This window comes from Chlamydotis macqueenii, chromosome 1 (assembly GCF_036417535.1).
Source record: "Chlamydotis macqueenii isolate bChlMac1 chromosome 1, bChlMac1.mat, whole genome shotgun sequence".
In the NCBI taxonomy this organism is placed as follows: domain Eukaryota; kingdom Metazoa; phylum Chordata; class Aves; order Otidiformes; family Otididae; genus Chlamydotis; species Chlamydotis macqueenii.
In genome coordinates this window covers 36,061,209-36,075,950 of record NC_141556.1, presented here as the reverse complement: position 1 = coordinate 36,075,950, position 14,742 = coordinate 36,061,209, and the positions used below count along the sequence as shown (strand labels likewise).

General features: G+C 38.0%; 1 protein-coding gene across 6 annotated transcripts in view; it reads right to left on the bottom strand.

The window, feature by feature from the left end:
• The window catches only part of MON2 (MON2 regulator of endosome-to-Golgi trafficking), a 100,761-nt gene that overhangs the window by 78,721 nt on the left and 7,298 nt on the right, over positions 1-14,742 (bottom strand). For all 6 annotated transcript variants that reach the window (XM_086748548.1, XM_086748541.1, XM_086748514.1 and 3 more), the window contains exons 2-3: positions 5,293-5,356; positions 781-908 (exon numbers count right to left, since the gene is read on the bottom strand). In XM_086748548.1, coding sequence (XP_086604674.1) covers positions 781-908; positions 5,293-5,356 — 192 coding nt within the window. The remainder of the gene's footprint in view (positions 1-780; positions 909-5,292; positions 5,357-14,742) is intronic.

Below are 14,742 nucleotides of genomic sequence, written 5' to 3'. Positions count from 1 at the left end.
GAATTTGCCTGTTTGCCTATACCATAGGACTATATTGAGAACATAAAGTCAATTTCATTGTCACAAGCTTCCCAAAATATTTTTAAATAACTGATGGCAGAAATCTCTTAATGTGTAGTCCAAATTAAAGTGTGTACTTCATTTTCTACTTGAAAATATAGAAGAGACAGTACAAAGACATTTTACCCTCAAAATTCATTCATATCAGAGAATAAATAGTGTAATTTGACACTATGCAAGCACAAGTGAAGGTATATTTTAACAGTATTATTTTCACCAGCTTCTTAACACACTATATATGCAGTACCATAACACATTATGACATTTACAGTTTCAGGAAATGTGCATCCATTTTCTCTTATTCTTAAAAGTAACATGTAACAAAAACATAACACATCGGGTTACCACACAGTAATTTTTGTGAGAGTCACCTTAAGAACTGTATTTATCAAGGATCATTACATGTTCTGTTCCTGCAGTGTAAGAATGCAAACTAAATGAGCGGGTTTCAATTTTCATTAATTTTCTTTTAGAAGTTACTACTGTTTCCTCACCTCTTTTTTTTTTCCCCTCTTTTTTTTTTTAATGGTCAAAGAAGTTTTATTTTAAATTACAATTCATTAAAAATAGATATAAGTAAAATATTTTGAGACTATACTCATTATAATATAAACAGCCTCCTACAAAAAAGCATTCACCTTCCATTTGAGGCCTGTATTTCTCACACTGAAATATTTATATTTATATAAATATTTATATTTATACAAGGATTGATCTTACCTCTGAAACAACTTCATGGGACATGAGCCTCTGTATGGCTGCTAGACAGAGCTGAGTGATCTTTGGTTCCTTTGTTCCACAACCCATTAGAAAAGGCTGAACTACCTCTGAGCTGTTCTCTTTCAATGCTTTCAAAGAGAGATACGGAAGCAGTCAATGTTTAACATTTTGAAGAATACAATGCAAAATTTGTTTATCATACTTATTAACAAAAAGCAATTGCCAGTCTTGCAAATTTGGGATTTACTCTTGCACTACAGAGAAAAACCAAGTGAGGACAGACACCGGGATGCCACAGCTCATTTCCACAATTACCCTGGCTGAGGCTCATATCCCAAGCACCTCCTCCCTTCCACACTCAAGAGACTCTCTCTTTCCAAATCCAAAATGGCCACTTAGAGGCCATTCCGTTAGTAAGAAGCTGCGAGGTTCTGCCCACCTCAGAGCTTTCTCTGGCCTCACAGCAGTGACCAGCCTCAGCTAGTGGCATTCTCCTTCTGCTTTGCTTCCCCTTGGCACCGAATTGAAAAGCAACACAAAGTGTGGCACAGAGATACACACCAAAGCACGCAGCACAAAGGGGAACAGCAAAATGCCGCCAATAAAATAAGAGGAGAAAGAAACCAGACTGTTGGTATCCTGGGTACAAACACCTGGCTCTGAATTTTTCAACCAGTGTTTTAGTGAGAAAGGGCAGCTTCTTAAAACAAAGTTTTGTCAGGAGAAAACATAAATTTCACGAAAGTCTCTCTTTTTCTTTTAGGAGAAAAACTTCACTTCACAATGAATAAAACATTCCACACCGACATTTTAAAATGTTTTTCCCCAAAAAAGTAATTGTAGAAAATGAGATAAATTTCACAAAATTAAAAAATAATAAAATATTTCTGAAAGATTAAAGGAAAGCACGACTCTGACCAATGAGTGCTTTTCTGTTGCAAGCATGGTTGTTGATTCATGCTAACTTTTAAGATTTTAGCTGCTTATCAGCAGTTCAGATACTAAAAATCTCCTCACAGTTGAAAGTTCAATGTGTTCTTACACTGAATGTCATACACCGTGTTTCAGTCTATGTATAAGAATTCATATAACATGTTCATTAAAAAAATTCACACACATTTGTAGAGCACAGATCTTACCACAAACAAACAAAAAATATATTCTTACATAAAAATGTAAATATGATCAATTTTAACTTTTTCTATTGAGCAATTTGAAGTTTGGCTCACAAGAAGGTTCACTAAGCATCACAACAACTGATTCGGGAAAAAAAATGAAGCATCAAGGTAAAAGCTACAAAAAATATATTTTAGTGATATTTTTCATCTGCAGCCCAAACTAACATGACTAACAAGTTTCTATGAAAAGAAGAGGCTAGTATAAATTACAGATGCCAACTTTCTATAACATAGTAGTTCTTAGAGGGTGAAACCAACACATACACAGTCCACAGCTTCATCAGCCTCTTCAGAGCCAGTACAGGCTCTATGTCCAGTTGACAGAGGCTGACCTTGCACCAAATGCCTAATTAAAAACAATTAAAATGTCAGCATAAATGTGAATGAATACATAGGTTCACTGCTTGTTTAACAATCTGCTTTGATTTCAACAGTTTTCTAACGACAAAGCAAATAAACCTGCTTTTAAAATAAACCATACCCAACTAATATCATTCTCTTATTAAACACTCCATGATTTTCAAACTCAAAACAAAACATTGGCTACTTCATCAAAAATGGAAGTTTGTTCCCAATTAAGACACGTAGTTTAGGCATCTATTTGTCAGTGTCTACATGTGAGCTAGATGTCTAAGCTGCCTTCATATTCTACAAACACCTACGACACACCGTCAATAGAGCCTAGAGAGCTCACTCTAACACAGGCATTAATGCTTCTTCACTGATATAAATTTCTGAACTGCCAACTAAATTCTAACATTCAAGCAGGAAGAAGATAGTAAAATTTTTAAAAAGATACCACAGAACATTTATCCTTAACGTAAGACTAATGATAAAAGTTCTGAATGGCAAAAAAGACGTAAGTTAATAAATAACAAGACACAGAAAAATTTAAACCTTTTACAGTATTTTTCCTATAATCCATTAAAAACAATAATCTCACAACAGGATCTAAACAAGGATTTTTACTTTATGAAGCTCAAAAATTAATGTTTCGTAGATCTGTTTTGGTACTGATCATTATATTAGGTTCAGTCTTAAGACAAAGAAAAATATTCTTATATCCAAGTCTGCTTCCATTTTGCTACCAAAATTATCTAAGAATATATTAAAAAAGAAATCTATCATAATGAACTGCATTTAAAAAAGAAAGTTTTGGGAAAGTAAAACTTACTCCTTCATTCCATCAGCAAGATTATAGTTGTATTTTTTTAAAAAGAACTTCTAAAACAGAAGTATGAATTGCACATCTCAGAGCTACGTGGAAATAATTTGTCACATTCATCTCCTGTGATACAAAGCACAAGTTGACTTCTCTTTCGGAATTACTCAGATTCTCATAAATATGTTATAAAGCACGTATAGTCTGCCAAGAATGAAGACTTTGAAACTGCTCAACTTAACTTTTCCAAGAGAAAGAAAGAAGTAAGACTAATGACCTTGGAGTTCTGACAAATTAAACACATCTCACCAGACATAATAGAACCTCTGTATATTTGTAATTTTTAAATTGCATTTATTTTCCTAATAATTATAATCCTACACAGTGTAATGCTTCAAGAAAGTATCACGCCAGCTTATTCAAAACAATTTGATACAGTTGTTCTCATCTATTTTAGTGAAATGACAGTTTACATCAAAATATAAAGAAAAAACATATTCTGATCAAAATATTTACCTGGATTACTAGAATGTCTACTAGATGTTCCTAAATCATCTAGTAGTCAAAAAGTATTTAGATTCAGTAGATTTCACACTTACAGTAGCCTTTTGCAGTTTTATTATTACTGAAGTATACACACTATCTTCTTCCAAAAACATTTTAAATAGCAGATAGGAGACAATAGAGATCTTGACATTAACTTATCTACAAGATGAGATTACAACTGATACCTCAAAAAATACAAGAGTCCATAAAGAATTGAGACTGTTTAATGGCATTATGTTTATACTGTGGAATGTTAGGATAACGTGCAAGCAAAGTATATGTACCCCTTTGTTCTGCAGTTTCTTACTGGGAAAAATGTTATTATCCTATTAGCAAAGATTAATCAAAATAACTTTTAGGATCTGCTGGTTTTCCAAATCTCATAACGGCAAATCTGTCCAGTTCTTTTGATGAATGAAATAAATACTAACTACTCACTGGTTTAAACCTTCCAAAGCAAGAATACTTACAAAATGTGACCAACTACCAGAAAGTGTTTCCTCAAAAAGCTGAAAGTAAAGACTGCCTATCCATGCCCCAAATAAATGATCTTTCACATCTCTTCACTTTGAAATGAAGATTAAAAAGCAGAGAATTTTGCAGGATTGCAAACTACCTTTCTACAATACAAAGTTATTTACATGGAAATACGCCAAAGAATGTTGACAGTTTCCCAAATGGCTAACTAGAGATTTCTCTTGTTCATTTGTGTATTTTGATACAGCTGACATTACCTGGCATAGTTTTCCCACTTATGTCAGCATTCATGACAGCAGTAAAAACAAAGAAAATAAACAAATAAAAAAGAGACATTAAAGTGAAATACTGAGGGGGTGGGACTGCTACTTAAAGTAATTCTAGTAAGTGCCTCCCTACCAATATCTGATTTACGTACGGCAAAACAATAAATAGTTTTCTATGTATTTCATTTGGACCTTTCAAATAATTTGGCATTTTAAGGATTTTGACTACAGCTGGGATAGACACTCAAGTATTAATACAGGGACAGTCAAATCTGGCCAAAGGCTTTAACAGCAATTGCCAGGAAGCCATCAACTTACACACTATTTAATAAAGCCGAATAAAGTCAGAGATACTGTTTCAAGCACTTACAAAGCTGCAACTCACAAGATATCTCCTGTCCCTCACAGCAATGGTACATTTTAAATTGAATGACCTTGTCTCAGATTAAGATGGATTTCTGCTGCTAGGTACAAGTCTCCAAAGGTTAGACTCTCATACTAAACACACAGATGAGGATCATACTGCAGAACTCCACACCGAACACTAGACAACAGCTGTGGTGAACACAGACAGCGAATAAAATACTGAGAATTTGGAGTCTAAGCATTTCATGCTATTTTTCTAAGTGGATGATTACTTTTGTAGAGTCACAACTAAAATGGACACCTTCCTCAGCATCAGTATAGCACGAACATGAAAAGGAAGCTGTATTAAAAAATTCTAATGCTACTGGATTTTTTGTTTAAGTGCCCAAAGCATCACTGATATAGTACACACTAAAAAAGACACATAGAATTATTATATATATCCAAGACATCTTTTTAATATTTTGATCTGTAAGGTAAGGGTTTTTTTTTTCCCCATTGCATTGCAAATAATTACCTGCCAAAATATCACTGTTTCGAGCAGCTATTGTTTTCACTTTTATTATTCCTGATTCAGCAGCCTGGAAGAGAAGAAAATAAGAAGCTTAGATGCTATTTCATACATTAATATGTGGAAAGAAATAAGAATACCAAAGACAAATAAAAATTTATAGTCTTAGAGAAAAAATGTTTTTGCAGTGTTTTCAGTAAGCAGAGCTAATAAAGAAGTGAAACCTTTGTAGCTTCCGGAATTCCTCTCCAGAATTCCACAGGAAGGGGAATATTCTGCAGTTCAGAATTTTTAGAAATCATGATTCTCATTATATTACTTTCCAGTCCTATGAATGCAAAGAAAAATCACTACTGAACAAAAAAAAAAAAAAAGTTACATAGTCTCTGTGCAGTTTCAAACTGTGAAACAATTACCACAATACATAATCTGTCACATTCCTCACACTGAAAAGCTGAAGAAACTGAGAACATCAGTAATTATATCACTGCTTAATACTTAAGCAATGAAATCCAGTTAATAAACTGGGGGCGATACACAACACTTGACTTTCATTACTGTTCTTCCAGCTGGGTAGCAGTATTTTCTATTTGAAAGGTAACACTTTGACTAATGAGTATCAAAATTAAACTCATTTTCCCATGGATTCTGTATCCCAAATGCCCTATACAAATTATCCCAGGGCAGTACCATGAAGAAGCCTTCCTAACAATACTCTCCGTTCCTCCCGACATGCCATACAATCCATACCAACAGTTCCTCTCCTTTCCCCATAAGCATGATTTGACAGACCAACAGCACCCTTCTCTCCCTCACGCACCCCTTCGGCAGGACCCAAGGCCGCAGATGTGCAGGTTGCGGGACGCATGTGCATGGACTGGCTGGACAACAACCAGGTGCTGCAGAGCTGAGCAGCCCACCAAGGAGACCACACGCTGCTGCGAGGGAACAGCAGTTCCCAGCATAAATCACTGAAGCCATATTCTCTAACGAAATTAAGCCAAATTGAAAATATAACACTGAGGCTTTGCATTTCAAAATTACGATTTCTGACAAGTTTTATGTACAAAACACAAAAATACATTATAAATGGCACCTTTTCATTTTTTAATTCCATTAATATGCTATAAATATTTGTAAACAATTAAACAAATCATGTTCAATACATTGTGCACCAAAAAAAAAAAAATGCAACAGGTTTTCCCCAATGATACAACACAAATTGTTGAAAAATACTGTTCTGCCAAATTTGAAAGTACATTTCCCCTTTTATTTCAGCTTCGTATTTCTGTGTACTTCCCACACTAAACATTTCCATGTTTCCTCTGGTACTACTATTTAAAGCAGAGTGCCATCGCTACATAAAACAGATTAGAGAAGCAGACAAGCTGTGGCAGCAGAAATATGAGAGCAACAGTACATGAAGTTCTACCAAGCAGTAATATTCCCCCTCCATCAAAACACTACGCCAACAAAATTTCCTTGAGTGTCAAGTTAAGACAACTGTATAAACGTGTCAAATATTTTAATTAAGAGTTGTTATACATATTTCTCAAATAGCTAAATTAGAAATGCAGAACTGAAACTTTTTTTTTTTTAATTTTCCAAAACAACATAGAAAGACTAAACACTGCCTTAGGATCATTGAAGAGATTTTTGAGATTCTCGAGAACTATTTAAGCTTTGCTGAACATACTGTTTCTACTTTAAAAATATAGACAGAATAATATCCACACTGCCTAAACAAATATACAACATGCTCAAATGAGCGAAAAGTGACATGCAAATATATCTTTCACACAACCAAAATGAGGAGTGGCAAATGCAGTTCTCATTTATTTTAATTACGTTAACTTAATGTGTTACTGTCTTAAGTCAATCCCCATTCTTCTTCAGTTATAAGTTGTCAGATAATTGTGGGGGGTCTTGTCACAACATATTGTTTTAATTAATTAATATGAAGGATTTGTCACAGTCCAACTTCAATTATCTTCAAACTAAACCTCATCATATCTACTGCAATCGACTTCTTGCCAGCAGTGGCTAACTCACTCTGAATCGAAGAAACATTAAGCCTGTCCACATGTGTGAATCTTAAACACCATGCACTCTGCACAAAGAAGGAAAAAAATATTTCCAACATAATGTCTCCCAGTTTGTTGTTTCCACGCTAGCTTTATATATAGTAACATATATTTTTAAAAACTAAGGTAAAACAAAACAACAGCTATTAGACTTTTTACTAACACTCTGAATACAACAGATAGTTTTTCACCATGAGATACAGGAAGTTCCATGATTACCTGCATTATGCTATGGTTTCTATTTAGAACCCCAACTCAAAATGTTTATAGTTAAAAACCAATCACACTGCACACATCCTACAAAACAAACAAACAAACAAAAAAAAAATCACAAAAAAAATACTCCTCCATATATGTAAAAAAGATCAGGTATTAACATTTACAAAAATTACCTCAGTTGATCACAAATAACCAGCAGGAAAAAAATGAGACGATGAACACTTATCTGGCTATTCTGTATACATCAATATGAAAGTGTATTTGGATTGCATCCATTTAACTTGGCAAATGAAAAGACATATGAATAGATTTTAAATTTACAAATTTACATCAATTACTGCAGCACTCTCTAGGACGCTGCCCCATTGGAAAAGGATGTAATAAAAACAGCAATCAAGGAGATGGCCAGCATCATACCGTGTATTTATGGGCACAAATATGATAACTTATTTTCACACAAATATAAGGCACCATGTTTTTAACGCAGTCACCACTTTTAAAAGTAACATTATCAGTTTCCCTTAGCACTGCAGTTAATAGTAATCTAATGAGCAAGTCAGTTGCCTCTTCAATTTTAAAAAGAAGGAAATACAATTATTCCTGTAACATAACAAAGCTCAAGTGTACCTGAAACCTTCAGTCACTTAGATTTCCTATTCTGCTCCTTTAATAGCTGTGAAATGAACCAAAGTAAAATGTCTCAAACACGCACTTGCCATTACTGAGTTTTGCTTCATGTTTCTGCTGAAGCAGCTACAGTACTCAGTTTGGGGAGGGGAAATACTGATGAAGAACAGAAACTAACTCTCAGTGATAGCACGTATTCAAGTCATTCTCTTCCAATACTTTGATTTGGTTCCAATCAAACAATCAATAATCCCACAGCAAAATTCAATGGGACCCTCTGGGCTCAAGCACTTGTCCCATCAACTTTCTGCTTCCTTGGAACTTATCAAGTATTTGTTGATTATGTGGAAATGACCCTTCACAGAAATCCAAGTAATGGAGATGCAGAATTTATGTACAAAAAAAAAATCAAGACATACATAGTGCAGTTTCAAGTAGACCAAAAAGAAGCCTGTGCATAATATCTGCCTCCTGGCCGCAAAGTTCATCTCCCAAAGCACTCTGACAACAGCATTCACAGCCCCGAATCTCACCCTAAAGCTACCTTATAGATAGAGGCTATCTGCACAAGAGACATCAAAATACAGAAATTCACAGAGACTTTCAAACCCAGCTTTAAGAGTTTCTCTGATTCAAAACTCTTCTGCTCCTCAAAGATTTCTCAATCCTCAGTTCAACAGGGAAGAACTTCAGCCTTCCTGTCATTAGATGCGCTGTGCATATCTTCCAAACTTTTTGAAAATTTAACCCTTGTGTAGGGCCAAAAGCACAAACCACGTAACAGAGGCAGGTAATCTGTGCTCAGGCACTCAGCAAACAAAGACTGAACCCATCCTCTAGCAGAATCAACATTTTCAAACTTCCAGGTAACTCATAAATAGCAGATCAATAACTCATAATATGGAGGTATGAGGATAACTGGGGTATACAATTCTACTAGCTACTGTTCAGGATGATGTAAAGGCAAGCCACCCACACCAGCAGCAGAGCGGTAAGTGCATCTGAAAGGCATCGATTCTTCAAATCTGTCTTGCGGTAACAGTGTGGATGCTCTCAAATCCAACTGCAGTGGACAGCCTCCATTACCGAAAGATACCACTGTAGTTAACTCCATGATCATGCTACCTGGAAGCCCAAGACTGGCCACAAAGAATAACGGCACTGCATATGCCTGAACATGTAACTGTATAATTATTTAGTGGTTTACTTCTCACAGCCAAAGACATCATGGACCTCTACTGCAATGGATATGGACAGGCAAGCACTGCCAGAGGGTTCAGCTGGGATGTGATCGAACAGAACATCAGTTGCTTCACAGTAATCTCTACGGATTTTCCCTTACTCTAGTCTAAACGTGAAAGATCTACTCTTCTTTCATGGAAAAAAACCAACGTAGTTAACAACTTCTCATAAGGGAGAAATGACACAAAATTCTAATCTCAAATCTCTCTTACCAGTGATCCTTTTCAGAAAGTGAAAAAACATCCACTGTCTCTGCCATACCAGTAACTTTTAAAGAGTTTAAAAAAAAAAAACAAAAAAAAAAAAAAAACAAAAACCAACAACAAAAAAAAGTGGGGGCTTTAAAAAGGATCAGCTTGCTGATCCTTCAACAAAACTGGTTGAAGTCATCAGAAGTTGACCAGAAGTCATCATCTTTTTTTTTTAAACCAGAAATTATATATACACATAAAGATATTTAATGTTACAACCAGGTATATGCTAATTTCTACTAAGGACTGATCTAACATTAAACATATTTTTGTATGAATTTCAAAATGTGACAGTATTGTTACCAAAAGTTAATAAAGAAGTTCCACCACTAGTGCTTTGAATGACCATTTGTGTTTTGACTGTATGTTCAGAGCAAATTGCTGTCTCCAGAGATATCAAAATTGCTAAGACTTGCAGCTCTTACTACACAAGCTTTTGATTCCTCTCTTCAAAAAATAAAAGCATTCAGGAATGCTTTCAGGAATCATGGTCTGTGTTGGTATTTACATTACATTGTTTGCCAATCTTTTACTAAGATTGGCTGAGAGTAATATAAGTCATCTGTGGTCACTTCCACATCTATTACATGAAATAAAAAGAGCAATTTTGTTTCTATTTATCATTATCTGCCTTTCAAACTGGAACACTAACCCTGTACCCAACAGTTTAGATAAGAGATCCTCCTGTCTAAAGTATAGTTTCACTTCATCGTTATTCTGGCTTGCTTTGCAAAAGCACATTCTGGACCATTACTGTACTGCTAAGCCATTATTTGGAAAAGGACACAATCACAAAAAGCTCCACATTAAATCAACCTCATGAAAGCACTCGGGTATCCCACATTTCTGTGAAAAAGCACTGTACTCACCTTCTGTATTTTTATCTTCCTCCCCAGGAGTACAATCCCTACTCAGACCTTTCTCTTTTATATATGCTCCTTCTACCTGTGATTTAAACTGGTGAAATGCCAGTTCTGATCTGACAGCACTGTGGGCTCACAGGGATTTATTATACTGAATGATTTAATGTATTTGGATTAGAGTTTGCTCTACTGGCTTGGAGCAAAGCCTACCAGCAGAGTCTTTGGGAATGGAGCACCACCTGCCATAAAGGCAGATGCAGGCAGGGAGTACATAAACCAAGTACTTGTATGTGTCAACTGGACACCTACAAGCCCATGCACCCAAGGGGGAATGTCATCAAAAGGCCACCCTCTATGAGGGTCACAGTGACTGGAGACAGTTATTCACGACTGGGGAGAAGTAAGCGCCAGACATATCTCAAGGGAGGGCATGGAAGAGCATCCAGGGCACTACAGGCCTGTCAGCTTCACATCACTCCCTGGGAAGGTTATGGAACAAACCCTCCTGGAAACCTACTGGATCTCTTGTGCAGGCCCCTTGACTTTGCTTTGTTTTATGGCAAAATCAGCTTTCAGAAGGATTTGGAGTGTTTTCTCTCCTTTCTCAAAAATTTCTGCTGCTGTGCTGCCCCATATGATGATGCCGTCAGTGTACTGCAGGTGTTCTGGAACTTCACCCTTTTCCAGTGCCATCTGGATCAGTCTGTGGCAAAAGGTGGGGCTGTGTTTCCAGCCCTGGGGCAGTCAACTCTAGATGTGCTGGACATCCCTCCAAGCAAAGGCAAACCATGGCCTGCACTCTGCTGCCAAAGGGATTGAGAAGAACACATTAGCAATATCAATGGTGGCATGCCACTTGGCTGCCTTTGACTCCAGTTCATACTTCTAGGCACGTGCAGGACAAGAAGATGACTACGAACAGCCAACACGAAGATAGCATGAGCCTCACCAGCCTGACTGCCTTCTACAATGAGATGAAGGGCCATGTGGGTAAGGGGAGAGCACTACATACTTTTTATCTTGACTACAGCAATGTCTTTGATGCCATCTTCAATTTTATCCTTGTAGTCAAACTGGTGAGAAATGGGTAGGTGGACAGTAAAGTGGGTGGAAGACTGGTGGAAAGGGTCATTACGAACAGTGTAAACTCCAGCTGTTAATCAGTTACTAGCAGTGCTCCTCAGTGATGGATACTGGGGCTAACACCATTTAACATCTTCATTAGGAGCCCAAAAAAAGGCACAAGGTCTGCAGATAAATAAAATTCAGGGTACTGTTCAACATTTTGGAGGGGTGGGGGGGTGGCATGTATTCAGAGGAACCCAGACAGGTTGAGAAATTAGCTGGTACAAACCTCATGAAGTTCAACCATTGCAACAAAGGAGGCCAGCTGCATGCTGGGCTGTATTAGCAAGAACACAGGCAGCAGGTTGAGGGAAGGGAGTCCTTCCCTCTCTTTGTCTTTTGCGGGACTGCTGCTGGAGTAAAATAACCAGTTTTAGCCTCCCCTGTGCAAGACAGACATTGACACGATGGAACAAATTCACTGGAGGTCTACCAAGACAGCTGGGGGATGGAGAACAATAGATACGGAGATGCTGTGAGAGCTGCACTTGTTCAGCCTGAAGAAGACAAGACCAAGGGGAGGGATTGTTAATGTCCACAGCTTCCTAAAAGGAGGCTGTTGTGAACGTGAAGCAGTTTGCGGTTGCTGTTCAGATGTGTGCTCCATCCTGAATATATGTAACAGTAGAGAAAGAAAGCAGGGAACACTGAAAGCAATAATTCTCCTTTCAAATCACTTCACGTTCTAGAATTCCTGCACAAGTTTCTCACTGTAATTTTTCTTCCACGGAATTTCAGCAATTACAGTAAAACAGTATTAATTTTCCTATAAACTGAAAATTGTATTTTGGTAAACCAGTTTCACTATCACAAAACCTTCAATACAAAACCAGCTACGGTTTTCCGATTTATTAAGTTTAGAATCTGTGATTTACGTGACTTGTTCAACAGCCTGAATAACTTCTTTTTTTTTTAATCAAGAAATTAATATATTTGCTGGTTTTGTTTGTATTACCTTTTTATTTAGCATATAAAGACAAGAAATTGCAAAGAGACCATCAGTGTCTATTCATATACGAAGTAATTTCTTCAGTTGTTCACACTTTACCTGAGACAGAAGCAAAACTGCTGTTTATTCTATATCATGATCTATTTGTTCTCAATGAAGGAAAGAAATAGTGTACATTTCTGATCTCAGCAACAGACACAACAACAGTTGAATACATGTCGTAGTTCAGCCCCGATCGGACCAGACTACGCAGTCTCTCTCTCACTCCCCCCACACTCCGAGAAAAACAGGGAGAGAAAGTATAAGGAAAAACGGCTCGAGGTTTGAGATAAGGACGGGGAGAAATCCTTAAAGTTACCGTCACGGGCAAAACAGACTCGACTTGGGGAAAACTATTCATTTATTACTACAAACAGCAGGATAATGAGACAGAGAACAAGATAACCTCCCCCCACCCCTCCCTCTTCCCAAGCTTAACATTATCTCTACTACCTTCCCCCCCCGAGCGGCACAGGGGGGAAGAGGGAATGGGGGTTGCAGTCAGTTCATCATATGTTGTTTTACGCCGCTGCTTCATGGTCGGGGGAAGAACTCCTCACATTCCTCCCCTGCTCTGTTGTGGGGTCCCTCCCACGGGCCACAGTCCTTCGTGGAACTGCTCTGGCGTGGGTCATCTCTTCCACGGGTGCAGTCTCTCCAGAACAGCTGTCCCAGCGGGCCCTCCATGGGCCACAGCTGCCTTCAGGCATCCACCTCCCCCGGTATGGGGTCCTTCACGGGCTCCAAGTGGATCTCTGCTCCTCTGTGGACCTCCATGGGCTGCAGGGGGACAACCTGCTCCACCACGGTCGTCACCACAGGCTGCAGGGGAATCTTGGCCAGGAGCCACATTACTCCTCCTCCTCCTTCTGAACTGACCTTGGCGTCTGCAGCCGTTCCTCACAACAGGCTGGTAGATGTCTCTCAGGATCTTTTTTACATCTACATCTTACTCACTTCTCATCTCCTCTCCACTTCTTGCAGCTGGGCTGGACTGAGTCGGGCCCAGTCGGCTGCCTGGCGAGAGGCCAGAGGGTGAGGCCTGCAAGGCCCATGAGGCCTGCGCCTCCCCCTCTGCGCCTCTGCCCCTGCTCAGCTTCTTCACATCTTCTCTTCTCTCTCTTTTTTTCTGTTTTCCCATTCTTAAATACGTTATCGCAGAGGCGTTATCACGGGACATTCTGCTACCAATCGGCTCGGCCTTGGCCAGCAGTGGGTCTGCCCTAGGCCTGGCCGAGTCCCCTGAACAAAGGGGAGCGACTTCTAGCAGTTTCCTACAGAAGCTACCACCTTAGGCCCCCCCCTCACTAACAAAACCACAACAATATACCAAACTAATTCCTTCTAGACTTGACTCTGGCACCATCCTTGAGTATTCTCAATTATCAGAGCTCCAATGCTTTGAGAAAAAAAATAAAAGCATTAACTGATTCTATTACATGCTTTCTCCATCAATACAAGATTTATGATATGGCAGGTTTTGGGTTTTGCTTTTTAAAAACAGACAACCTTGTTCATTTCCAGCTTTAGTGCAACTACATTAGTTGCCCTCATATTAAAAGTGCTCTCTCACTTGACAGGAGTGACTACTCCTCTGGTCCATTAATCTTCTGAACTTGTCAGTTTGCAGTATCAGCAGCCAATTCAGAATTCTGAAGGCTAATCATCAGTAATGCCAGGAGAGGTGCCAGTGTTATCTAAATTGCTTCAGAGCTGTTGATTCTGGAGGTATCTCACTTGATATGAATGTGGAGGTAAAGATAATGAAATACAAATATTTAATACCAAGAGCTTTCACTTGACAATCAAAATACTACACCTCAGCTGGAAAAACCATCAAACACAAATCAACAGAATAAATCAGAATGAATAACATGAACCAGCTCATTACTGAACAGCACTGACGTAGATGTAAAGAAAAAAAAGCTAACCAAGACTTGATACAGAAGAAACACAGCCAATTAGCAACAAATTCTTAAGTTATACTTCTCTTCCACAGCCAGATAGAACCAGGATTGACTCTGTATTTTGTGTTATATTATATATTAATTAAATAT